The 24,169-nt window shown below is 50.5% G+C and overlaps 1 protein-coding gene and 1 pseudogene across 3 annotated transcripts in view; one reads left to right on the forward strand and one right to left on the reverse strand.

The window, feature by feature from the left end:
* Nucleotides 1-1,041: 1,041 nt before the first annotated feature.
* Nucleotides 1,042-24,169, forward strand: part of CRTAC1 (cartilage acidic protein 1) — a gene marked incomplete at both ends in the record, with an annotated part of 130,001 nt that continues 106,873 nt past the window's right edge. For both annotated transcript variants that reach the window (XM_084245251.1, XM_084245252.1), the window contains 2 exons: nucleotides 1,042-1,065; nucleotides 19,090-19,289. In XM_084245251.1, the coding sequence (XP_084101377.1) occupies nucleotides 1,042-1,065; nucleotides 19,090-19,289 (224 nt within the window). The remainder of the gene's footprint in view (nucleotides 1,066-19,089; nucleotides 19,290-24,169) is intronic.
* LOC311178098 (small ribosomal subunit protein mS25-like) lies at nucleotides 14,421-17,521 on the reverse strand (annotated as a pseudogene). The gene is made up of 2 exons: nucleotides 17,492-17,521; nucleotides 14,421-14,899 (listed from the first exon to the last, which is right to left on the reverse strand). The product of its transcript is annotated as a small ribosomal subunit protein mS25-like (transcript).

Raw genomic sequence — 24,169 nt, forward strand, 5'->3', positions numbered from 1 at the left:
GGGTGGAGGAGGGGGAAGCGGTACCTGTGCGCAAGGCAGTGAGGGCGGCTGGAAGAAGGCGCCGAACCAGAGCCGGCGGGCCGGACTCAGTCCCGGCACTGCCCGGGTCCGGGCTAGGCGGGGTGGGGTAGGGCCCCGCCGGCGGGCGGGTCGGGGCCGGGGGTGGAGGCGCTGCCGGCTGCCGCCTCGGCCGGCCATCCCCGAGCCGCGCTCGCCCGCTCCCCGCCCTCCGGGGCCGCCGCGAAGCTCCGCTCTCCATACTGAGCAGCCCGCGGGAGGCGCTCGGACACGTCCCCAGGTCGGATAAAGATCGGCTCGGCGCTCGCTCCGCAGCGCGAAATCTCGCCATCAGCGCGGCTCGCGCGGCCGCTCCGGCCCAGCCCGGCGACGCCAGATGCTATCTGGGCGGCTCGGGCAGGCAGCGCAGCGGCGCGCGCCGCCACCTCGCCCCTGCGCGCAGGGGTGGCCGCGGGGCCCCGGCGCTCGCTGTCCGCCCGGCCTCGCTTCCTTCCCAGCGCTGCCTCCCGAGGGACCCCGGCTCCCCCCCGCGCCCAGCCAGCCGCCCTCGCCCCTCGCCAGGCCCCGCCGCCTCCTGAAGGTTACGCGACGCAGCGGCGGGGCGCGGGGTGCGCCCGCCCTCGCCAGCGCCTGCACCGCCGCCCACCCCAGCGCGCGCCGCACAGCGCCCGGCCGGCCGGGCCGCCGGCTGCTGCCACCGCAATCCCGGCTCCTAAATCAGCGCGGGGAGGCGCCCCCTCCCCCCACCGGCTCCCCGGGCTCCCCCGGCCGCGATTGGCCGCGCGGGCGCCCCCCACCCCCGGGCCCCCAGCTCCAGCCGCCGCGCCATTGGCTGCGGGTCTCCGCCAGCCTTTACATAAGCCCGGGCGCGCTCGAGTGGAGTTGTATAAAGCGAGCGAGCGGCGTCGGGGCGGGAGGCTCGAGGCCAGCCCGGGACCGGACTGGGCGCGGAAGGCGGCGGCGCAGAGCCGGCACGAGCCCCGCGCTCCCACGCCCCCCGGCGGCGGGGCCGAGAGCGGGACGATGACTCCGAGCGCCGACCCCGGCGTGAGTACCTGCGCGGGGCCCCCACCCCTTCAGGCGGAGAAAGTTTCTCCCGCCCTGGGAGCCCCTCCGGACCCGCCCGCAGGGGTGGCGAGGCCGCCGCCGGGGACCCGGGGAGGGCGGCCGTGGCCGCGGCGTTGCTTCCAACTTGCCAAGAGGCGCTGGACTCGCCTGGCGCGCAGAGCCTCCCCCGCGGGCTGGGGGCGAGGCAGGGGCCGGCTGGAGGTGGAGAGGTGGGAGCCGAGGTGTAGGGGCGACAGCCGCACAGCTGACAAGGAAGGTGTTGGGGGCGCGCTGGAGGTCAGCTGTTTGGGAAGGGGGCGCGGGGCTGGGAGGGGGGCGGAGCAGGTGAGGAAGGATGTGCCGGGGTTGTTGGGGAGACACCTAACCAGGCGGGCTCGGCTCCCGGTCACGGCAGCTGCTGGCCTCGGCCGGGTGCTAAGCTTTCAGGATGGGTAGAAGCCCCGTGGGGCTGGCGCTTCTTCCCCAGGGAAGGCGAGCTCCCGGGCACAGCGCTGGGTGGCAGGGAGCTCCGAGAGCCAGCCCTGCGCGCGGCATAGCTGCCAGCTGCCTTTGCTGGACCGAGGTGTGGTCTGCTGGCTTTCAGTCTGTCTCAGGCAAGCCAGCTTCAGGCATTCCAAGGGAACCAGGGGTCCTCCTCGGCCCCGTGGGGGCACATGGAGGCTTTGGTGGGGCAGCAGGCCGGCGTTGGGGGCATGCCCAGCAATGCAGCGGGTTTCTTCACAGTACAGTAGTTGGGAGCTCTGGTTAGTACTGTTTCTGCAGAAACCAACTCAAGAATCCAAAGTCATCCCAGCCTGGATGAGAGCCTTCCAGAGTGGCCAGGAAATGTTTATGGGGTTGGGGAGGGAACAGCCCCCTTCCTTCCTCCAGGAATGACTAATGAATATTACTATTGCTGGTGGGGCAGTGCACCTAGTGTGGCTCCTGTGCTCCCCAGAAGGCGCTTCAGCTCTCCAGGCAGGACATAGTCTTGAGTCACACTTGAGGTGTCTTCTGGGATGGGTGCAGTACTTCAAGGGAAGCCAGGTGGAAACGAATGGAAGAGGGTTCCAGATTAGGGGGCAGCTCTGTAGTGCTGCCTTGAATCAGGAGGAAATGCATGTGGAAAGAGGAAAGCTATGGATTGGAGATTTTTGACCCCACTGGCATGGGGCTGGAGAGACCCAACACTGAATTAGAGCAAATTTCAAGAGTCACACTGTGCCACATGGCTTACTCTCAGCCATGAGGAAGGGGGGGTGGAGGATGGAAAAGTGGGAATATGGCGGTTGTTCCAATATGGGCCTTTGAGGAACTGTTTTCATTCCCTCTGATGATTAAGAAATCCTCCTGGCAGCAAGTCCTAAAGTCAATTTAAAAGGCAACAGAGGGAGTTCAGGGTCTTGGTGTTGGCACACTGGAGCACAATTTGGAATATTCTGGTTTGCAGTTGGTACCTGTGGACTCTGAAGAAGGTCTAAGGCGGGTGGTAGTGGCCTGCTTTGCAGCTGCTCAGTCAGGACTGTGTCCTTCACCTCTACCCCACCCCTGAACATGGGTCGGCATTTTGAACTCCTAGAACATCAGCTTCAGCCTGGAGATCCTTCTGGGGCTGCCCCCAAACCCAGCTCTACTCTTTGCCTGCAGTTAACATTTTTCTGCTGCATTTCCCAACACCATCCCTCCGCTGGGGATTTTTGCAGTAAAATACCTGCTTGTTGCTCTTTCTTCCCTTCTCTCCATCTGGGCTGCACCTGGTGTTCTGAACCCTGAAATTTATTACTTGCTATCTTAATGTTTGGTCAAGATGTCCCTATCATTGCACAGGAGTGCCCCTGTAAATGTGTGGGTCAATGGCCTGTGTAATTCTAGGGAGTGAAACATGAACTCTTATGGCGAGAGGCACACTGATCAGGCAGGTAGTCCTATTAAACAGCTGTGACAGCCTCTTGTTCTCAATCATCCATGCTGCCTGCTGAGAGGCTAGAATCTTAAAGGTGTAGCAGACTCATTGCTGTCCAGTAGGGGGCGCCAAAGACACCCAGCTCAGGGCCACTGCTTAACTTCTTGCCCTTCCCTGACCAGAATAACTTAGGGCTTAAGCAAGCTCAGGCCATAGCCCCCAACCATCACCTTCGTGATGGAAGCCCGTCCACAAGCTTCCTGGACCTCACATGGTCCTGTGATCTCAGGTGCACCATGGCAAATGCAAGTACAACATTCCAACAGAAACAGCTGGCTCTCAGCACCACCCACTCGCTGAGATCATTCCTTTATGCTTGGCACTGGGGTCTTCTTTGAGCTCATTAGGAACTTGTAGAGACCAAGAACATTCCAGTTAGAAGAGACATCTTTGAGCATCTAGTCCAATGCCATCCCATCCTCAATACTCACAGGAGCATGAGATGAGAAAACTGAAGTCAAGACAGGCAAGCCTCTTGCCCAAGGTCTTGTGGCTATTTGATGGAGGAGGTAGGACCAGGCCTCAGGATCCCCAGTTCTCTACCCAGAGCTCGTTCAGCTCCCAGGACCTGCTTCCTATTTTCTATGGGAGATGAATCTGTGGCGTCTGCGCAATAATACTCAGAAATTGCTGACTGATCAGACATTGGTAAATTAATACATTTAGTAAATTAGTAAATCTGGGGAAATTTCCTTTGCGTCTAATATTCAGAGTGAGGAGGCAGAGTACAGATAAATTTCTTATCCAGGTAATAGAAATTCCTAATAATTCCTTCCCCTTCCCCACTCCCTTGTCTTGTTATTCCAAGCGGTCTCTTAGGCCAAAGCTGTGTGACTGCAGGCCTCTGTCCATGCATTTAGCCCTGCTGTGGTCTTGGCCCCCCAGCCTGCAGTTCTTTCTTTCCTCTGCTAAGGCATGCTGGAAGGGGCTCCTGTGTCCACCACTCCTTATGGGATCTCTAGTGTTCAAATCCTGGACAAAGTGGTACATTTCCAACAAGTATTTGCCCATTCCCCCATCCTTGCTGACCCCAGCTCAAGGTCAGAATGCTAGCGTGTTTGATTTTTGCAAACTCCTCGTGTTAGGGCTCCTTGGATGACCTGGGAGGTGCTACCATTTCCATTGCCCTTTTTCTGTTCTGTGAGTCTGGCTCTTGACATCTGCGCTGGGCCCTCGGAGGGAGCTTTGCTGAGTGGCCTTTGGGCTGCCCCCTCTGTTCCCTCTCCCCACTCTGCTCCTTTGCATGCTTCGTGGAGTTTCTCTGGCTTCCCTTGGAGCCTTGGCAGATGCACGAGGAACCGGTGCTGCCAAGGCAGAATTCCGAGAGGTGGAGCCTCTTCTGTCCCTAAGGCTCACCCAAGGGATGCTTGTTGCCAGGGAAGATGCTCAAGGTTCCTCGTCTCCTCCAGGTTCGCAGACAAATTGGGTTTTCATCTTCAGGAGGAAGGAGGTGGTAGGATAACGTGGACCATCAGCGAGCAACAACCCCCTCCTTTAAAGTGGGGTTCCAGGACATTGTGTTAGAGATCCGCGTTAGCTCCCAGCTCTAGCTAAAGAGTTGCATCTGCATTCTCCAGGCTTGGTCTAGCTCCAGATAGGGCCAGAGGAATAAAGTGACATAAGATAGTGCCATAGCACGGGCTCTCTGGACTTTTGCTTGAATGGAGGAAGGGATGTAGGCTCTGAGAAGTGGCATGAGACCCTGAGGAAAGGGGACATCGTCCCTTGCACTAGCCCCACGGGATGACTGCCCCTTATCCCGCTCTCATTGGGGAAGGCAGTCCAGTGGCGTGGAAGGACACAAGCTGAGAATATGGCTCCTCCACTTGCTTAGAGTTATAGCTTGACCTCTGCCTCTGCCTCAGTATCCTCCTCTGCTAAATGATGAAGTTGGCAGCCCTCTGATGAGCGCAGGAGAATGAAGATTAAGGAAGGGAGTGTTGAATATTCCCCTGCCTTTGGAAGACGTACAGAGGGATTCCAGTAGGTAGGGGATATTATTGGGGGGTCACCGGGAACCACACAGGGGCTTCCTATTTGGGAACGTCCAGTTTGCACATCAGCCTCTGCTCACAGCAATGTCTGGGCTGAGGGACAAGGCCTTCTTCCCTCCCCCACCATGGGGCTTTCATGTGGGGGTTCTACCATGCCTGGGGAAAAGAGATTTTACAGGTCCCAGGATAATTCTGAATGTGATGGAAGGCCCTGAGCTATTGATTCCTGGGGAAGGATCTTTGTGCTGGGAGAAGCCTTCCTCGGAGCCCAGTGATTTAAGAGTGCTGACAAATCCGTGCTCACCGAGCCTCCTGCAGGCTGCAGATATAGGCTTCCAGGCCAGTCGGGGCTCTGCAAGGGATTTCTGGGGAACCTGGCTGGTTGCTTAGGGGACATAAACCTGTGAACTCCCGTAAGGAGAAAGTATGAAATCAATTGGTTCATTATCACACCAAACACACCCTGGACCACTTAGGGCATTTAAGAAATGCGAAGCAGCAAGGAATGGGGAGGTGGTATTGGAAGAGTGGGAGGTGGTATTGGAAGAGTGTGCGGAAAGCTGAGAAGGGGTTAGGGGAGAGGAGAGGAGAGGAGAGGAGAGGAGAGGAGAGGAGAGGAGAGGAGAGGAGAGGAGAGGAAGACCTTTCCACTGAACCACTCATGATCTTGACCTCATTAAAGTTCTTGGGCAATGGCTAGTGGGGTTACTTTGCCCACCAGACACTGGGCAGTGTGTGGAGACATTTCCGATTGCCACACGGGAGTAGGAGGTGCTAGTGGCGTCTAGTGGGGATAGGCCAGGGATGAGGCCAAACATCCTACCATGCACAGTGCAGCCCCCCAACCCAGAACTGTCTGGCCTAAAATGTCCATGGTGCCAAGACTGAGAAACCCTGGGTGAGAGGGTGGCCATGGAGAATCACAGCAGGTCCGTGCTGGGAAGGGTTTTAGGAGTGTCTCCTCCAGCTCCCCCATTTCACAGCTAAGGATGCTGAGATGCAGAGGAGAAAAGACTAACCAGAGTTGCCCAGCAAGAGGGTGGCAGAGCTGGTCTGGAACTCAGATCTGCTGTCTCTGGAGACTGTCTTACCCAAACTCCACCAAAGTGTGAAGATTAAATGTGAGCTGTGAAAACACTTAGAAAATTATAAAGAGACTATTATTAATATTGCTATTATTAAGAATTGGGAGTTTGGAAAAGTTCTATTTCTGGCTATGCCACTGACTCATTGTAAAATATTGGGTGCATTATTTTTTCACCCCTGTGCCTGTGAGTGAGTGAGTGTGTATGTGTGTGTGTGTGTTGTGGGGGGAGGCGAGGTGGTCTTAGTAATTGATAATTAGATAGATAATAGTCATCGTTAAAGAGATGTCCAAAGATTTGCCCTTCAAAAGCCTGGGGCACTTAAAAAAAAAAAAAAGATAAAAAATTTCCTTGAAAGAAATCATGTTGACTTCGTAAGAAGCAAAGCGTTTTCTTCTTGGAAAAATTCCAGTACTCTGGCCCTGTGAGTTGGTTCCAGCCCAGGAAATCTGATCAACATCCGGAGGAGAAACTGATAGCTCCGCAAATGACAAGCGATTGGATTTGTCCCCACTCCCTCCGGGAAGGGGAGGTGACAACTTCTGCACCCTTTCCTGCTCACCCCTCTGCACAGGAAAGTTTCGTGAGGAACTTCAAGGAGGGATGAGGCGTGTCATTAATTAGTAAAACCTTGTTTACTTAACAGACATATTCTTAAAGATCTCTTCCAAGGGACGTTTTGACATATTACTTTAATTAGCCACAGAAGAATCTGGAGTGCAGAGAGTGTAAAATGACCCTCCCTGTTGTTTCCAGTTACTCTTATCTTTGTTTGTACCTGACAAGCACAGTGACAAGGTCACAGGAATCACAGCTGAGCTAGGATGTCCCTGTGACCAGAGGAGGGACTACAGGGACTTCCCTTCCCTCCCACAGCAGCCCCCACTTACCTGGAGAGCAGCCCCCAAGTGGAGATCTCTCCATCTGCACCCCAGCCCTCCTGTGACGGATATCTGTCATTAAGGAACAGTCATTCATGCAAATCCTGACCACAGCTTTCTGGGAAGGAACAGGCCCAGGAGCCCAAACCCATGGCCCCACTCCTACCCCCCAAAGGCAGAGGAGCTCCTGTAAGATTGGTGGGAGCAGCTGGGCTGGTATTTTCATGGAAGAGATGGCCCTGGTCCTGCCCTCTCAGCACCTGGGAGGTCACTTGAGGCTCATATGAGAGGACAGAAGTTTGCACCCCGCTCTACTGCCTTGGGTCAGGGAGCGTTGCTATGGAGATCTCATCCCTGCTCCTGCCCTGAATGGCCCACAGGTTGGGGATCCCCTAAGCCCCTGAGGCTCAGCCCTATAATCAGAGGGGTTGAGTAGATGGGCCCTTTCCACTACCCACCGGCTCCGGCTCCTTTCTAAGTGATGTCATGTTCCCATGGTCCCTGGTCTCTAAGAACAGACTTTCATAGAAATCGTGATCATACACCTCTCATCTGAGAAGTGATGTATATCCAAAGAGGCCTTCTCAGGTAGAAGCGTCCCTAAGAAGGAGAGATGCTGCCTGCCAAGCGGTGTTGGGGAGGCAGTGACTTTTCAGCTACAACTCCAGTGCCTTGCACAGTGCCCAATGGCCCTCTGTGGCTGGACAAATGACCAGGGAATGTAAGTGATTAATATGGAGCCAAGCTGGCTCTCCACGCTGCCTGGGTCAGTGAGGTCAGCTTTCCTTCTGGATCCTTCTTCCCAGACCTGGCACTTGGCCCTAGGTTTCCATAGGCCTCTAAAGGTTCCACTTTCAAGCAGGGTTTGAGGATCCCATGCAGGACCCATCCCACGAGATAGGGCCAACTCTGAGTCTTGAGCACGGCCAAGTTTCTCTTCCTCTTCACTACCCTCTGACTCTCCCCTGCCCTCCCCCTTCTACCAGGCTGTAAGGAAGCTTAGCCCAGGTTTACCTTGCTTTAAGCTGATGGAACAGATGATAATTTGGATTTTCACTGAAGACAGACTAGCCAGTGAATCACTGCTTCACAGAAAGATTCCCCGGGAGGATACATTTAAACAGCAAGGTCCACTAATGCATTTTAAATCATTTAGGAAAAAAAGATAAACTGACTCTTGGTCCTGGAAAAGACTTTGGAGGTCACCATTCCCACTCCCCCACCCCCACCCAGGAGGTCCACACACTTCTGTCATCCTCTCGTTTTCAGCCGAGCCATCCTGCATACGGCTGCGCAGATCTGTGATGCTGGTTCTCAAATGCCAGTCTGGTCATGTCTCTGGCCGACTTCAAAACCTCCCCGTGGTGTGACTCCAGGCTCTTTCCCTGGGCACAGAAGATTCTAAAGGCCCCAACTGCTGTCCATAAGCAAGACTGTCTCCTCCTCCTGCACCCCCCTCCTCCTGCCCCCTTCTGCACCCCCTACCTGCTGCCGAACAGCACCAGCTGAGCCATAGCCCTGCCTTTGATCCTGAGTCTCAGCTCCTGGAAGGAGCTCCTAGTGGGGTCCTGGCTCCCCTTCTCCAGAGAGCCTTTGCTGCTGACCCGCCCATCCTCCCTTCTGTGGGCCACTTCTGGACTCTGCACCTGTTACTACTCCGGCTCTCCTTGTACTGTGGCCCCTGGGGGACTGGAAGCATCACAGGACCAGGAGTCTTGCTTTCATTTCCAACTGACTCCACAGGCCCCTACTAAATGATTGAAGGAGGAATGTGTCTATTACAGGACACTGAGGGGCTCTGCATTTGGAAAGCAGTGTTGAAGTCACAGAACTCCATAGGGGCCCTAGACAAATATGTAAGAAAAAGCAAACCCATTCCTCAGAGTCACACAGCCCCAAGCGTGGCCTTCCACTCAGCACTCGGCAGCTGCTCACAGAGGGGAGCTCGACTGGGCCTGGGCTCCCTCTCCTCAGGTGCACTGGTGCAGTCAACAAACGTTTATTAGAAGTAATGATGGTACCTACAACACCACCGTCATCGTCCACACAAGCCTGTGCTTCCATTTGCCTAGCATCTATCATCTCATTTCACTCCCCATTTTACAGAACAGGAAGTCTGGGCAGTTAATAATACTTATTAAGGACCTGTTCTGCCCTGCGCATGAGGTTAGGAGACTCCATCTGTGCTCTTCCTTCACAGACACCATTTCATTAGCCTGCTGGTCTCCGTGGCACCTCCTAGCCCGGGTCCCCTGAGTTTTGGTCTGTCTTTTGCTGGAGCAGGACCAAGCCTCCTCTCTATGAGCGCAGCTGCAGGCAGTGTCTGCGTGCACTCCAGGTAGAGGGAAGGTGGAGGCAGCCTTCTATTTTCTGTGCTGCGGAAGATGCATAGGATGTGGTGGCCCCAGGGGAAGGGGAGGTGCAACGGGCTGGTGTTTGTCTTTCAAACTGGCAGCACGGAGGACCAGGACAGAGCACAGGGAAGAGAAACACTGATGACTGGGCATCAGGATGCATTCCGCCCAGCACGACCTTAATTTTGTTCTCAGCTGTTCAGAATATAGACATAGAGAAGGTGCTTGACATGGAGTAGGTGCACAAATGTTGAGTGAATGAATGGATGGGTGGGTGAATGAATGAATGAATAGCAGCTTCCTGTTCTCTCTCCCACTTTGGCCACAGTATTTGCTTTTTAACTGGCCCCTCTGCTTCCAGCCCTGTCCCTTCACATCCCAGCTCTACTGAGTTTTTTCTAAACACCACTCCAGCCATGTCATTCCCCAACCCTTTGGCTCTTGTTGCCCATGAGGTCTCCACAGTTTCTTCCAGCCTCCCTCCCGCCAGTTGCCTGCCTCCATGCCACACTCCAGCCACCTCCCTGAGCTGCGCAGACCTACTTAGGGGGTGCACATGCTGGCCCCACAGCCTGCAGCACTTTCCTACTTTGACCCTTTGGCTAGCTCACCACTCCCGCTCTCTTAGGCCTTCCCCACTGCTCCAAGCAGAGGTGCTTACTCCTTCCCATGTGCCTGTCTCATTTGGCTTAAGACAGACTTGGAATGGTGAGAGAAATTATATAGAGTAGTGTCCAAGAACAATTCTAGAGCTACAAGGTTTAGGCACAAATCCTGGCTCCATTACATACTAACTGTGTGATCTTAGGCAAGTTACTTAACCTCTCTGTACCTTAGTTTATTCATCTGTGCAATGGGACGACAGTAGTCCCTAGCTCACAAGGTTACCGAGGATTCAGTGGGCCCATCTGTGGGGACGGTTAGAGCAATGCCTGGCACAGACAGTGGCAGTGAGTGTTATCATTACGCCCGTTTCTTATACGGTGTTTGATACATGGGCCTGCAGCCAACTGTGCTGGCCGTGTGTGTAGACAGGGCCTGGGAATCGGACTAAATAGTGGCATGATCTGCTCTGAGATTTGGAATTCTGCTCTGAGGAATGTGGAAGTGGGGTGAGATGAGAGGAAGAGGGGAGAGCAGTTAGCAAGTGTTGCTGTTGCCTGGGTGAAGGATAAAGGGAGCGAGCCCCCAGCAGGGGGGATGGAAAGACTGGACAGCTTTCCCAGAGATTCATGAATGGGAATTGACTTCATGACTCAGTGGTTGTGAAGGAGGAAGAAGCAAGACCAAATATGACACGAGATTTCCAACGTGAGTGACAGTGTCAGGGTTTGCCGGGGCCCAGGGAATAGCGGCCACTCCCCTGCTCACATTCAGAGCCTGCGAGAGAGAAAGCGGGAGGGAGGAGAGGGGGGAAGGGGTGCAGGGACCATCATTGTAGGTACAGGTGTGTGGAAGGCCAGGATGCCAGAGGGCTCCAGGGGCCTGTCAGTGCACCCACACCCCCCACTGCCGCCCTCCCTCTGGGCGGGGGCAGGGCCAAGCCCACCTGGCCAAGTTCAGCACATGGCAGAGAATGTGCCCTGCGGGGAGGCAGGTCCAGAAAGGGCTCCCATGCCAGTTTTTCCAAACTGACTGACCTGCTATGTGCCTCCTCTGGCCCTTGGGAGCAGTGGTTGGGCGGAAGAGGGACACCAGGACCACAGAACCTTCCAGCGTTTCTCTGTCTTGCACCGTTGAGGTCTGGGACGGGATAAATCTCTGTTGTGGGTGCTGTGCCCTGCATTATAAGATGTTTGGCAGCAACTCTGGCCCCTACCCACTAGATGCCAGTAGTATCCCCGTTTCCTTGCCTGGTTGTAACAGCCCCAAATATCTCCAGACATTGACACTTGTTCCCAGGGTGGGGATAGGGGTGCAGAATCACCCTCAGTTGAAAACCATTGTTCTAACATAGAATGTCATCTGGATGAGAATCTGGATGAATGCTTCACCTAACTCATGAGCCAGGGAGCAGGCAGTGCTCAAAGGACAGGTTGGGGTGACAGTGGGCCCCCAGGCCTTTGCAGAGCCTGCCTCTCCTCATCAGCTAACTTCTTAGCCTCCTTTAATGTTCAGCCAACCCACCGACCTCTAAGGAAGGCTTCATCAGCTCACCCCTGCCCCCAGGTTAATCTAGATATCTCTGTGCTCCTTCTTCCCACACCCCTCACCCTGTCCTGCCAACGCTGCTCTTTCTCCCGGCCGCTCCAGCACAGCCCCGGCTCATGGAAGTGTCCTCGTGGGAGAAGAGCTGGGGAGCTTCTCTTAGCTCATCTAAGTCTATGATGCTTTAGTTCCAGATGCTTCTTTGGGGGGGTCTCTGTAGAAATGGTGGTCCCACAGCTGCCTCTCCCAAGCGACTCTGCTCCCCGTGGGCCTGGCAAGGGGTCTGTGCACCCTGCTTGTTCCCAGCATCTGAAGTATCCAGGGCTCTGGCTTCTGTGAGAGCTCTGGGTGGTGTCCTCGGCTCTTTCGATAATTGCTAAAGAACTGCTTGCCCTGGAAATCGCCCTCGAAGCCTCTCCCCACAGCTGCCTGACCCCACATCAGAAATCTAGGTTGCTTGGTTACCAGTTTTCAGACCCAATTCAGCAGAGTCCCGAGGCCACAGAAAACTGAGCCTGCCTGCATGTGACCCACAGCCAGTGTCTCAAGACCATAGCACTTTCTGCACAAAAAGAGGGGTAACGAGCAGTGAGCACTGCCCTGCTGCCTCCCAACTCCGAGAGACAATCCCCACCCCACCCCCTGGCATGTCCTGTGCCCACCGGGTTGTGCACCAGGACACTGACAAACCAGGGCCAGCAGCTGCTTTATGGTGGGTTGAGATTCGTACCCCAGCCCCAACTCCAGATTTCGGTTAGGTTTTTTTTTTTTTCTCTCTCTCCATCCCACTGAAGATTATTCAAAAAGTTTGCTTATAGAGCATTTTAAAGAAATTATTATTACAAAGCAATTCTTCTCACTGCCTGAAACACAGTCCTATCAATTCTTGCCCTGGTAAAGTGTCTCCCCAGTGGGAGCAGCCCACATTCCCACGGAGGCACCTGCTGTCACCCTGGCCCTGTGCCCCTCTGCCTTTGATATTCAGCCAGGTCGCCTGGGCTGCGCGGCCCCTCCCTGTCCTGCCCACTTATGCCACTTATTTGCCACTTCGTGTCTTCCCTGGCTCTGAGCGCTACTCACAATCCTGGGAATACACAGTGAGTACTCCACACACAGCGTTCAAGAAAGCAAGCAAAAACCCTCAGTTCAACCTACTTTTTAACTCAATTTTTTTAAGCTCCATTTTTAACTTCTCTCCACATTTTCCTCAAAGATTCAAATGTTCACAGCGGTGAGACAGGAACTTTCCCGACCAGCCATGTAAGATGTGAGGTCACCGGGTGTCCCCAGCCCTTCTGCTTCAGGTGGGAGCACCCTGCTTTGCCTCTCCCCAAACTCCATATCCCACCTTCTCCCTTGACGTTCTCCATCTAAACAGATTTGCTCATGTAATTCAACAAGCTGGTGATGAATTTGGGTAGCAGAGACATTTTTCACTTCAAATCAAATTACAGCTTGCACTCCCATCTGGGGACCCCGAGTCCGGGGTAGGGGTTCTCAACCCAGACGGCCCATTAACACCATCTGAGGAGCTTCTAAAAATACACAGCACCCAAGCTCCACCCCAGATCAATTCAACCAGAAACTGGGTGGGGGACCTGGGGAGAGCTGCATGTTTCTCAAACCTCCAAGTTTCTATGAGGCGGCTGGGGTTCAGCGCCACTGGGCTAGAGCCTTGCTACTGACAGTAGAGTCTGTAGCCCAGCAGTCTCAGCGTCACCTGACAGCTTGTTGGGATGCAGAATCTCAGGCCCCATCTGCGATCAACCACATCAGAATCTGCATTTTACCGACATTCCTTCAGGTGATTCCTAAGCATGACACAGCTTGAGAGGCACTGCTTGAAGGAAGGACAGTTTTTAAATAGCTCTATGACCAGTCGCAGCAATTCTGCTATTTCACATTATCATTTGGACATATTCCTTCCTTTCTTCATTTAACAAATATTAGTTGAGCATTTTGATGGCTTTGGGGAACAGGTTTGCATTTATCTCTGTCTTGGTCTGCAAATTTGTGCCCATACCTCATTTTCTCTAGGCCCTGGCCTGTCATGGTAGCTCTCTCTTGTCTCCTTGACCTGACAGCCTCCAGTTCCAACCTTCCCCCTATTCCCACATCTTTGCAAAAATTTGAGTCAGTATCCCTCTTTGTCACTCCACATCAATTGTGGTAATTTGACTTTGAGCTGAAGACAGCTAGTGCTTGAATGTATAATGATAAACTGAGCCTGCAGCCCTGGAGACTGCATAGACATCGATTGATTTCGGCTCCGACGATCTAGAGGCAGATGATCTGCCTCTAGCTTCTTATACCAATCTCAGACCTCCATTCTAGTCCATAGCCAATTTCTTGACTCTGGGAGCTAAAGTATGAACCTTCCTGTGCAATGCATAGCTTGTGGGACAGGACCATTAGGTTTACCCAGGAGCTTGTTAGAAATATGGACTCTTGGGCCCTACTGCAGATCTGTTGAATCAGAATCTGCATTTTAACAAGACCACCAGGTGATTCACACACCCGTTGAAGTTGAGAAGCACTGGTATAGAAAAGTGTTTCTCAAATTCTGCAACATATTAGAACCACGTGGGGAGCTCTAAAACTCTGCTGCCCCTGCTTCATTCCATACCAATGAAGTGAGACTATCTTGGAATGAGATTTTTTTTTTTTTGGTATGGTAAAATATACATAACATAAAACTTAGCATTTTAACCATTTTCATTTTTTTCAAGTAATTAAAAAGCATTTTGTTGACATGACGGAGTGAGAACATTCAGTTAGCAGCTCAACTGCAGACAGCCCTTCCTCAGGTGCCCCTCCCCTTTTACACAGGTGTGTAAATGGGACCCTTTTATTGCTAAGACTTTCCAGTCTTGGGGACAGAATCAGGGGTGAGCCCGTGAGCGGGTGGGACCACCCCCTCGGGCCCGGGCCTAGTCCTGGGCACTAGCTTTCAGAGTGACTTGGTACTTCCCTGTCATCTCCTTGGGTAAGGGCTGCAGGCCTGGGCAGGGCACGTGTCCTTCCTCCTGCACATGCACTCCTGCGGGCAGTGCTTTCAGGGGCCAAAGTTGCCTGGGTGGGAAGTCGCTTTTTCTCCAGCTCCCCTCTATTGAGGGTCTCCTCATTCTTCTCCAAGATTTTCTTGATGCGCTCCATGATCTCCTTATTGCTCTTGGTCTCCATATCCACAAGCACCTGCTTCCCAGTATCTAAGTAGAACGGCAGGAAGGGTGATGGCATCATGTTCATAAACATCATGATCTGCACCCAAGGGTTTTTGTACTGGATCTGAGGTATGTTGAAAAAACACAAATTTCCTGGCACCCTCGCCCAGCTCCCCATGCATGTTGTAGTTCACCATCATGACCTTCACCAACTCCTTGAACACCACTTCGCCCTGGTTCAGGTACTGCAGGATGTGGTGGATCGGAAGCGGCCCGTCATGGGCGTGGTGGTGGCAGGGTCCAGTGCCAGCCCAATGGCAGAGGGGTCACCAGGGCTGCAGGAGCTGCTGCCTCCACCGACCGCACGCCACCTCTCCTCGGCCATTTTAACCATTTTTAAGTGTGCAGTTCAGTAACATTAAATCCATTCACATTAGTGTGCAGTGATCACTACCATCACTTTCCAGAACTTTTCACTTTCCAAACTGAAACTCCATTAAGCTCTAACTCCCTATTCTCCCTCCACCCAGCCCCAATACACTTTCTGTCACTATGAATTTGACTGCTGTGGTAACTGATATAAATGGAATCATACAGTATATATCCTTTCATGACTGACTTTGTTCTCTTTGTATGTCTTCAAAGTTCAGCCATGCTGTAGCACGTGTCAAAAATCTCCTTCATTTTTAAGACATATAGTATTCCTTTGTATGTGTATGCCACATTCTGTTTAGGCATTCAATTCATTGATGGACAGTTGTCTTGCTTCCATCTTTTGGCTATTGTAAATAATGCTACTATGATCCTGGCATGTATTTCAATTCTTTTGGGTATATACCCAGGTGGCATCACTGCAGCACATGGTAATTGTACTTTAGATTTTTTGAAGAACTGCTACATAAGAATTTTCCAGTGGCTACACCATTTTGCTTCCCCACCAGCAATGCATGAGGGTCCCAATTTCTCTACATCCACACCAACAATTGTTATTTTCTGATTTTTTTTATTGTAGCCCTCTATTAAAGTGTTATTGTGGTCTTGATTTGCTTTCCCCTCGCATGGGTGCTGTTGTGCCGTGTTTATTGGCCGTGTGTATGTCTTCTATGGGAGAAAGTTTTATTAAAGTTCTCTGGCCATTTTGAATAGGGTTGTTTTTGTTGTTGAGACATAGGAGTTCTTTATATATTCTGGGTAGTCATCTCTTATCTGAAATAGGATTTGCAAATCTTTTCTCCCATTTTGTCATTTCACCCTGTTGATAGTGTCCTTTGATGTACTAAAATTTTAAGTGTAGATATAGTAGTCCATATTATCCACTGTTTCTTCGTAGTCTATGATTTTGGTGTCATAGACAAGAAATCATTATCAGGCAAGAGTATTTTTCAAAGATCTCCAAGTGACCCTAGTGTATACCTAAGGTTGAACAGAGCTTCTCAAACCTTAACATGCATCTAAAGTCTTGTAAAAATGTTTAGTACGGGGCCTCCGTGGTGGCACAAGGGGTAAACAACACACTATGAAGCAATCCTCATCCTTTGCAGCACGAGTTCGATCCCCGGCCGGCCAGGGAGCAACCTGCATGGCACAGCAGACCTCTCCTGCCTTGCCCACTGCTCCTCTCAGCAGTGTTTCAGTCAGTCTGTCTATTCTGTTGCCCACTCTGTCTCTGGTGAATCCTCTCACCCCAACACCTCTGACCTGTACCCCAGCTCTTGTATGCATAAATAAATAAATCTTTTAAAAAAATGTTTAGTAGGCCTGGTATGGAGCCCAAGATTCTGCGTGTCTAACGAATTCCTAGATAATGCTGCTGCTGCAGGTGGGACACCACCCTGAATGTGAAGATGAACAGGGGCATTTGAATGGTTTCCAACATCTGAGTCCAGAGAGTACGGATGATACTTCTACGCCCCCATCCACCATCAAGACAAGCCCAAACTCACCCTCTACTTTCCACTGGTACTGAGCAGCCCTCGTGGGTCACTGGGTGCCTCTGACAGAGGGATGGCATGTAAAGCACATGTTTTTCTGCCCCGGTCTCCTCCCACCTGGCCGGGGGCGACCTTCCATCTCTGTTTCATTCAGGTGAATTCAGGCTCCACACTAATGAGGACTTGTTCCTGTCTGGCCTTGGCCCCTGGAAGGGAATTGCTGTAGAAACCTGCTGAAAATCTATTTTGCTAAAAATATATTTAATATGCTCAGAAAGGAAAACCCACAGGTTGGCCTAAAGTTTATAGAAGAAACTGGAGAGAAAAACTGCTGAAGGTCTACTTCTAAAAAAATAAACCCTTTAATCTATCATAAAATTTTAGAGTCTGAAAGGACCTTTAGATATCTACTTCCAAACCCCAATTTTGGAGAAGAAAACTGGTACACAATGAGGCTATGACTTGTTCAAGGTCACCAAGCAAAATAGAGGTCAGCCCATAGGTGTGTTATTTCTTTTTAATCTTGCTTAAGGTTATTTATCTGGAAATGGATAATACAGAGTCACGCTTTTTTCATGTGGCTCCTTTAATTGAAAGTTTTACTTTTCACAGAAAAAGTAAAAATCAAGAGAGTGGATCAGGGTTCTCGTCCCTTGTAGCCTTCATAAGAGAATTTCCACCAATTGCTTGTATCCTAATAGGACCTGCCTCCCTGATGGCGGTGACCCCAAATTTCCAGTGTGCTGCCTGGGAGGAACTAACTAGCTTCTAGAAGGCATGCTTTATGCCCCTCTCCTCCATCCTCATCACAAACAGTGTAAGCTGATCGTGGGACTCTTTCAAGCAACTGCCAATCAATCGGATTGGACTCTTAAGCTGAGAGTCATCCTACAATAGAGGTCATACCTTGAAAAGCCCAGTGACCTTCGGAGCCATGCTACATTTCAGTGTGTCTACCCTGGTTATTAAATACTCTTTAGCTTTTCATTCCGCCCCCGCCCCCCGAAGCTCATTTATCTAGTTATGAGTTTCCTTTATCCCACCAAGCTTCCTGCCAAGTCGCACACACAGTGATGCGTTTGCCTTTGGTGGTGAGACAGCGGAAGATGCTGTTCAGACATCTTTGTCGTTTGGACTGACCTCACTCTGACAATGCAACCCCCAACACGTGCCCTCCTTTGCAGGAGGACCCCCCAAGGCTCATTTCAGCCCTGCAGCCTCCAACCAAGCGTTATGGGGGGCTTCGGAATCATGTTTGGCTCCAAAGCCACTGTCTGGGTGCTTCCTTTGGTCTTTCGGTCCTGAACTGGAGTAAGCTCATTTGCTGGCAGGAGCAAATGTCTCCATATGGGGAGTCAGTCTTCAGATCTTCTCTTCATTAAGACATCAGCCTCAGCCTTGCTCCCGGCTGCCAGACGCGCGACAAGCCGGCAGGAAAAGTTCCACCAGGAAGGGGTTTGCTGCCTGCTGAAGGCAGGAAGGCACTGCCTTGCCTGTGGGACTAGACCTTCCGAGCCTTTGTGGGGCTTGTTCCAGCAGCGCCTCCAGAACACTCTGTGAGTTCTGTCTAGGCCCGCGGGCAGAGTCTCGGGGCGGTGCCATCTGTAGTGTTCTGAGCGTCTCCCTTGCTCACACAAGGAGGGGGCGGAGTCTTTCCACCTCCTTAGCCATTCTCATCTGTCTCCCGGGTGTGTGCCACCAGCATCTGTGGCCCTCGGCTGCTTGGCAACCCCCCTGAATTATGTTAGAGATATAATAATGAATTATACAATGGATTATACATAATTAATTTATAATAAAACACGCATGCAATGGTTTAATTTCTCCAAGTGAATGATGAGCTGCCCGCCAGATTCTGCCGGAATGCATTCCCTGACTGGTCTGGAGGCCACCGCCAGCTGCTCCAGAGAGGAACCCTGGCTGGGGGCACCCGCCAAGTCACAGACCCCCTTCCAGCCACCTCTGGGACACTTCCCACAGGAGGATATTCCTTCACTGTCTCCATGTTATTCTAGACCTGGATTCATATGGGGGTCTCACCCTACCCCTGGACTATTTGAAGTTCATTATTTTCTTCATTATACCTGTGTATTTTTACTTTCCCCTTCTTTCCTCCCTCCCTGCCTGTCCCCCTACCTCCTCCCTTCCTTCTTTCCACAAACATGTGCCAGAGACTGTAGGGGAATGGAAAAAAGCCCTGCCCTCATGGAGCTTTCCTTCTAGCAGAGGGAAATGGAAAATAACGAATACACATGATGAATAAGGAAATCACATGGTATGTTTGACAGGGATAGATGCTACAGAAAAAGAAAAAGCAGAGCCACAGAAGGGTGATTGCATGTGATGGGGGTAGGCTGCCCTTTAAAGAAAGTAGGGAAATGGCAGCCTACAAATTGCAAAGTCCTCAGTAAGCAGGGACACGGGCACTCTGCCCACCAGGGAGTAGCTCTCCCTGGCTGCTCTGGCCAGACATCTCTCAGACCGCCGATAACTTTTGGTTTCAGGTATCCAGGATGTTACTGTTCCTGCTGCTGCTGTGGTTTCTGCACACCACTGAAGGGTCCCAGCGGGCTGAGCCCATGTTCACTGCAGTCACCAACTCAGTTCTGCCCCCTGACTACGACAGCAACCCCACCCAGCTCAACTATGGTGTGGCAGTTACTGATGTGGACCACGATGGGGACTTCGAGATCGTTGTGGCTGGGTAAGTGGCTCCCGCGCTGAGTCTCACAGATCTACTGGTCAACTTGTGCGGTGATAAGGCTAAGTAATGCACCATTCCAAAATCCAGTGACTGCAAACACACACTGTCATCATGGATCTCGGCTGGGTTCAGCTGGGGTTCTGGAATGTGCTGTCCTTTCCTTTCGCGATAGCAGTGAGTTGGGATGAGGGTAGATAGGAAAAAAGGTGTTTGATCCGTGGGCTTCCCAAGGAGAAAATTTGAATGCTTTCCTTCAAGCTGTGCTCTTCAAATTTAAGCCCCCTTCTTTATGCAGGTGTTACTTCCTTACCAGTGGGACTCGAGAGCCTCTATAGAGGAGGGGCTTAAGGGTGACAATTATAATAGAAAGAGATGCTCAAAGCTGCCTTTGCACAGCCTTTGGCATATAATTACAAAAAGAGTAATTGTCCATGTCAAAGAAGAGAGGAAGATGGGAATTAAGGATAACCATATTTCCCCTAAACCATGTCAGTGTTCCCACTGCTGCCTTCTCTCCTAAGAAGCAACATTGTGTAGCAAAAAAAGCATAAATTTGGAGTTCAAATAGCTTGAGTTCATGCCCTAGACCTACAACTTTCTAGTTGCATGACAATGAGTCAGTCCCTTACTCGCCAAGATACAGAAGTACCGGCTGTAAAATGAGGACAGCTGTGTTGCCTTCTCGTCCTGAAGTACCAGTAGGCCCTCGCACATGACAGAGCATTGTTTGTCTGTTTGTCCTGGCGATCCCCACTGACACCGAGCACCAATATGTACCAGGCACTGTACTAAGCCTTTCAGGTGCACTGTTTTATTTCATCCTCCTGATAACACTACCAAGTAAGTATACAAAAAAGGAAATTAGGATTCAGAGATGCTAAGTGACTTGCCCTCTGCCAATAAATATGAGGATGAGTCAGGATTGGAACCCCAAGGCTCCCTAACTCTACAGCTGCTAGACTTCATTGAACAAAGTTTAGTTATCACTTTAAAAATCAATCAGCAAAAGCACTACAGGGACTTGTCAACCTCATTCTGGGAGGCCTGAGCTCTTAAGGCAGCCCTGAACAGCGTAACTGGCAGGTAGTATTATTTGTGGTAATTATGTATACAGTAGAACTAACCTTGGAATTGGAAGATCTGATTTTAATTTTAACCATGCCATCCAACGGTGAACCTCGGGCAAGGTGCCGCTTTCTCATCTGTGAAATGGGCAGTGAAATCTACCCTCTTTTCCCCCATATGTGACGGTGGTGATGATGTCTAGAAAAGAAATGTTGTAAAGTGCATTTCTTCTCTTATTTCTTCTACCCCACAAAGAGTAAAGGTACTAGATTCTAGACTCCTCCTGGAGGTCTAGGTTAGTGTGTGATGCAGCAGAAGTCTCTGTGACACAGCAGGTGCTCAGGTCGGCGCTGTCTAATATCACATCACTGGCCCCATGTGGCTGTGGGGCTCCATATGCAGCTACTATGACTAAGAAACTGAATTTTTAATTTTATTTCATTTTAATTATATAGCCATATTTAAACTAGCTCAATTTGGGGCTTTCAGAAGGAAAGGGGAAAAATAAAAATGGTTGTAATAACACGTATTGCCTGCGGGGGCCAAGCAGCTTGTCTGAGTTCGGCCGTGGCTGCCCCCAGTCACTCTGAATCAGAGAAGCCCTTCTGGGTGAATCCAGCCTCCCAGAGCCACGTGCCTCTCTGCTGGAGTCTCTGGTTAAAGGACTCTGCTATATTTCCGGAATGTTCCTGTTGGGCTGCCTCCTGCTAGGTGGCACTTGCTTTGCCTCGTGGGCCCTGGTTGCTGACCGAGGACAGAGAGCAGCGGGGCGACTGTCCATTCCTCCTCCCCGGCCCTCCGCCTGGGACTCCTGTGAGCAGTTCTCCTTTCCTCCCGGCACCGGGCTCAAGTGCAGGTCTCTGTCCCCTCATCCTTTGATGTGCGGGGGACTGCTGCATCTCCCGAGTGTGCAGCTGCTTTCATTCCAAGTGCCAGACATTCATTTCAGCTTCCTTTTCACTGAAGTCTTTTTCTCTTTCTCTTCCAAGGAGCTCAAGAAATTAGCTTTCGTGTCCTTTATAACAGGGAGGTGCGACCCAACCACCATTAGCAGTCAGCATGATGTTGACTGGGGGTCCCGCAGCACTTGGAGTCGTACTGAAAAAGCAAGACCAGACCATACAGGGGCTTCACCCTAACTCGGCCAGAGATCAGGGGCAGGCCCCTGAGCCGATTTGCCCCATCTGAGGCCGCTTGGGCTGTTGGACATTATACTGAGAGATAATATTCTCACCCCTAACAAAGAAGAAGAGTTATGTGGAGGACAGGATGGCGAATTTGGGTGGCTTCCCAGCTCCAGGTCAGGCCTTCTTTGTGGCTGTTGTGAAGCATTGTGAATTCTCAGCGCGTCAGAAAGACACGTTCTAATTTAAGTACCAAAATACATTCCAAAGGCAAATATAACTTTTTATTATCTTCAGCTTAGGATGATTTGTCACTGTCTTCTCCCTTGGGCTGGAGAACCAGGGTTGACTATGCAGACATATTTAAATCAGGACCTTGGGAGGTCACTTGGTCCCTGCCTCACCTTTTCATAAGGCCACACCTCTAGCTTTCCAGAGGCACCATTTATGCAGAGGCTTCCAAAGGGACCCGTGCACTCTTTTTGTAGTCCAGCTTAATTAGTTACATCAGGAATCTACATGACTAATCTGATCCCCCATATTAGAGTTTAAGCTGTTGCTGTTAGCTTTTGTTTTGCAATTGCCTTTGAAGATGTAAACCAAGTGGCCCCACCTTTGCCAACAATGACAGCCAGGTTTGGCGGGGCCTTGGATCTTGGGTAGACCTCCTGGCAGCTCTTCTGACTTTGGCTCATTCTCCTTCAGCCCCCTCCACCCTTATTTAACTCCATTTTCTTCCTTCTTTGATTGTAGGCACTGTTTAAGAGATCACATGTAGCAGGAGTTGAAATTTTAAAAATTGGAATGTGAATGCTTTTACCTGGGGCACCTGCGGCCTGGCTCATGAGAGGCCCACTCTCTATTATCTCACAGTTCCTTCCATTAGCTGGCCCCCCAGGCATTTACTTTGGGGACCCCTGGGATAATGGCCTCTTCGGTTTATAAGGCGCCCCTTCACTTGAACTTTCTTGGATTTGTTGACCTTGGAGTGTGTCTGACTGGGAGCCCTGTTGCTTTGAGTATTTACTCTTTGAATAGGTTTGTTTTGATTTGCTTTTTCGGTGTCCTCGTTCTGGGTATTGATGGCATTGATTTTGAGCGTGTCGCGGGTGAGTTGGTGTTGTGTTTCAGATTCTTGAGTTAATTGTGATGGAAGGCATGTGCGTGCATCCGACTCAGGGAGGTGCAAAAGACACCGCCCTTTGTTCTGCAGGGACTGGGCCGGGGCCTGGCCGGGCGGAGTGGGCCAGCTCAGCCTCCACGCAGCCGGGCGAGTGTCTCTGCATGTGGAGGGCTGATCTGGCGCCCGGCAGGTGCGTGATTGCGCTCTGTGGACAGCCTCCTCCCTGCAGGGAGTGGGGAGGATTTGATCACCCCTGCAGACAGCTGCACACGCACAGACCCTGGAGGATCTTCAGGGCTGGTTCCTCCAGTAAATAGAAAACCCAGTGGCTTCCCCTTCTCTCAATAGAACTAAATACCCAATCTACAGTCTCATGTAGCCTGGGAAGGATTTCCTGTTGGTGTCAATCTTGTATAATTCCTTTAGAAGAGCTTTTGTTTCCTGGGATATCCCCAGAGGCCCGAGAGCCCACCACCCCATCCTGATGTTTTCCAACAGTTTTGCTCAAATGGAAGATTGCTGTGGTTGTAAAGTTTAAATCACGATTTAGATCAGTTTTGCTAACAAAGAGCATTCATTTGATAAAACCTTAACTCATTCTTCACACTTGGAAGGGTTTCATTTAAAGAGATGCTACATGTTGTAAAGCAGTGTTTCATTTTTTTCTTAATTGTGCAACTATTTCAGAAAATTTTTTAATTTACTAAAGTTAATTGAATTATTTAAAAGGCAAACTATTCAATTATCAGATTAATCATAATCATGTAAGAGATATTTTTGCCATTATAAATAAGAATAATGATAAAGAATGGGATGTGTAGCTATGATTTAATCCAAGCAACATTTATTTATAGTTTATTGTTGTAAGTATAGAGATAAGATAATTCAGCAGCTATTGATGTGTGTGTGTGTGTGTGTGTATATATATATATAAAGTATAGATTTGGTAGATGGATATATCTATATAAATATATTCCCATATATGCAATATATTTAATATATATACTACCTACATATACAAACACACTTTTAGCAAAATAGGAAAAGTATTTTAACTTTTAGCCTAAATTGTTGCTTTGTAAAATGTAATATTTTAATAGATTTGATCATCATTTTTGACATTATCTTAAATGTTTGATATTTCATTTTGTTTCTCTGTTAATTTAATAAAACTTAGCTATATTTTATTGCAAAAAAATTACACAATATAGATGAAAGTAATTTTTTTAAGCTCCTTAGTGTGGGTGTATCAGATTCATTTTGTCACTCCTCAAGTGACAATTAAGCAGTTTCTAATCCAAGACCATTGCAAACAATGCTGACCTGTATGGTATCATTATACGTAGGCAAATATCCTTACACACATATGCAAATAGTTCTCTTGCATAGGTACCAAGTAGTGGAAATGTGAGGACTGATATGTACTAATTAAATCTTAACAGGTATTGCCAAATTTCAATCTCAATGTAATCTCAATCTTTTTTTACTTATTCATAGCCTAATCTCAATTTTTTTCTACTTTTTCATAGCCTAGATCTAAAAGATAAGCTTTGGTTTATTAAATTCAG

The sequence above is a fragment of the Talpa europaea genome (genome assembly GCF_964194135.1).
Source record: "Talpa europaea genome assembly, chromosome: 10".
In the NCBI taxonomy this organism is placed as follows: Eukaryota; Metazoa; Chordata; class Mammalia; order Eulipotyphla; family Talpidae; genus Talpa; species Talpa europaea.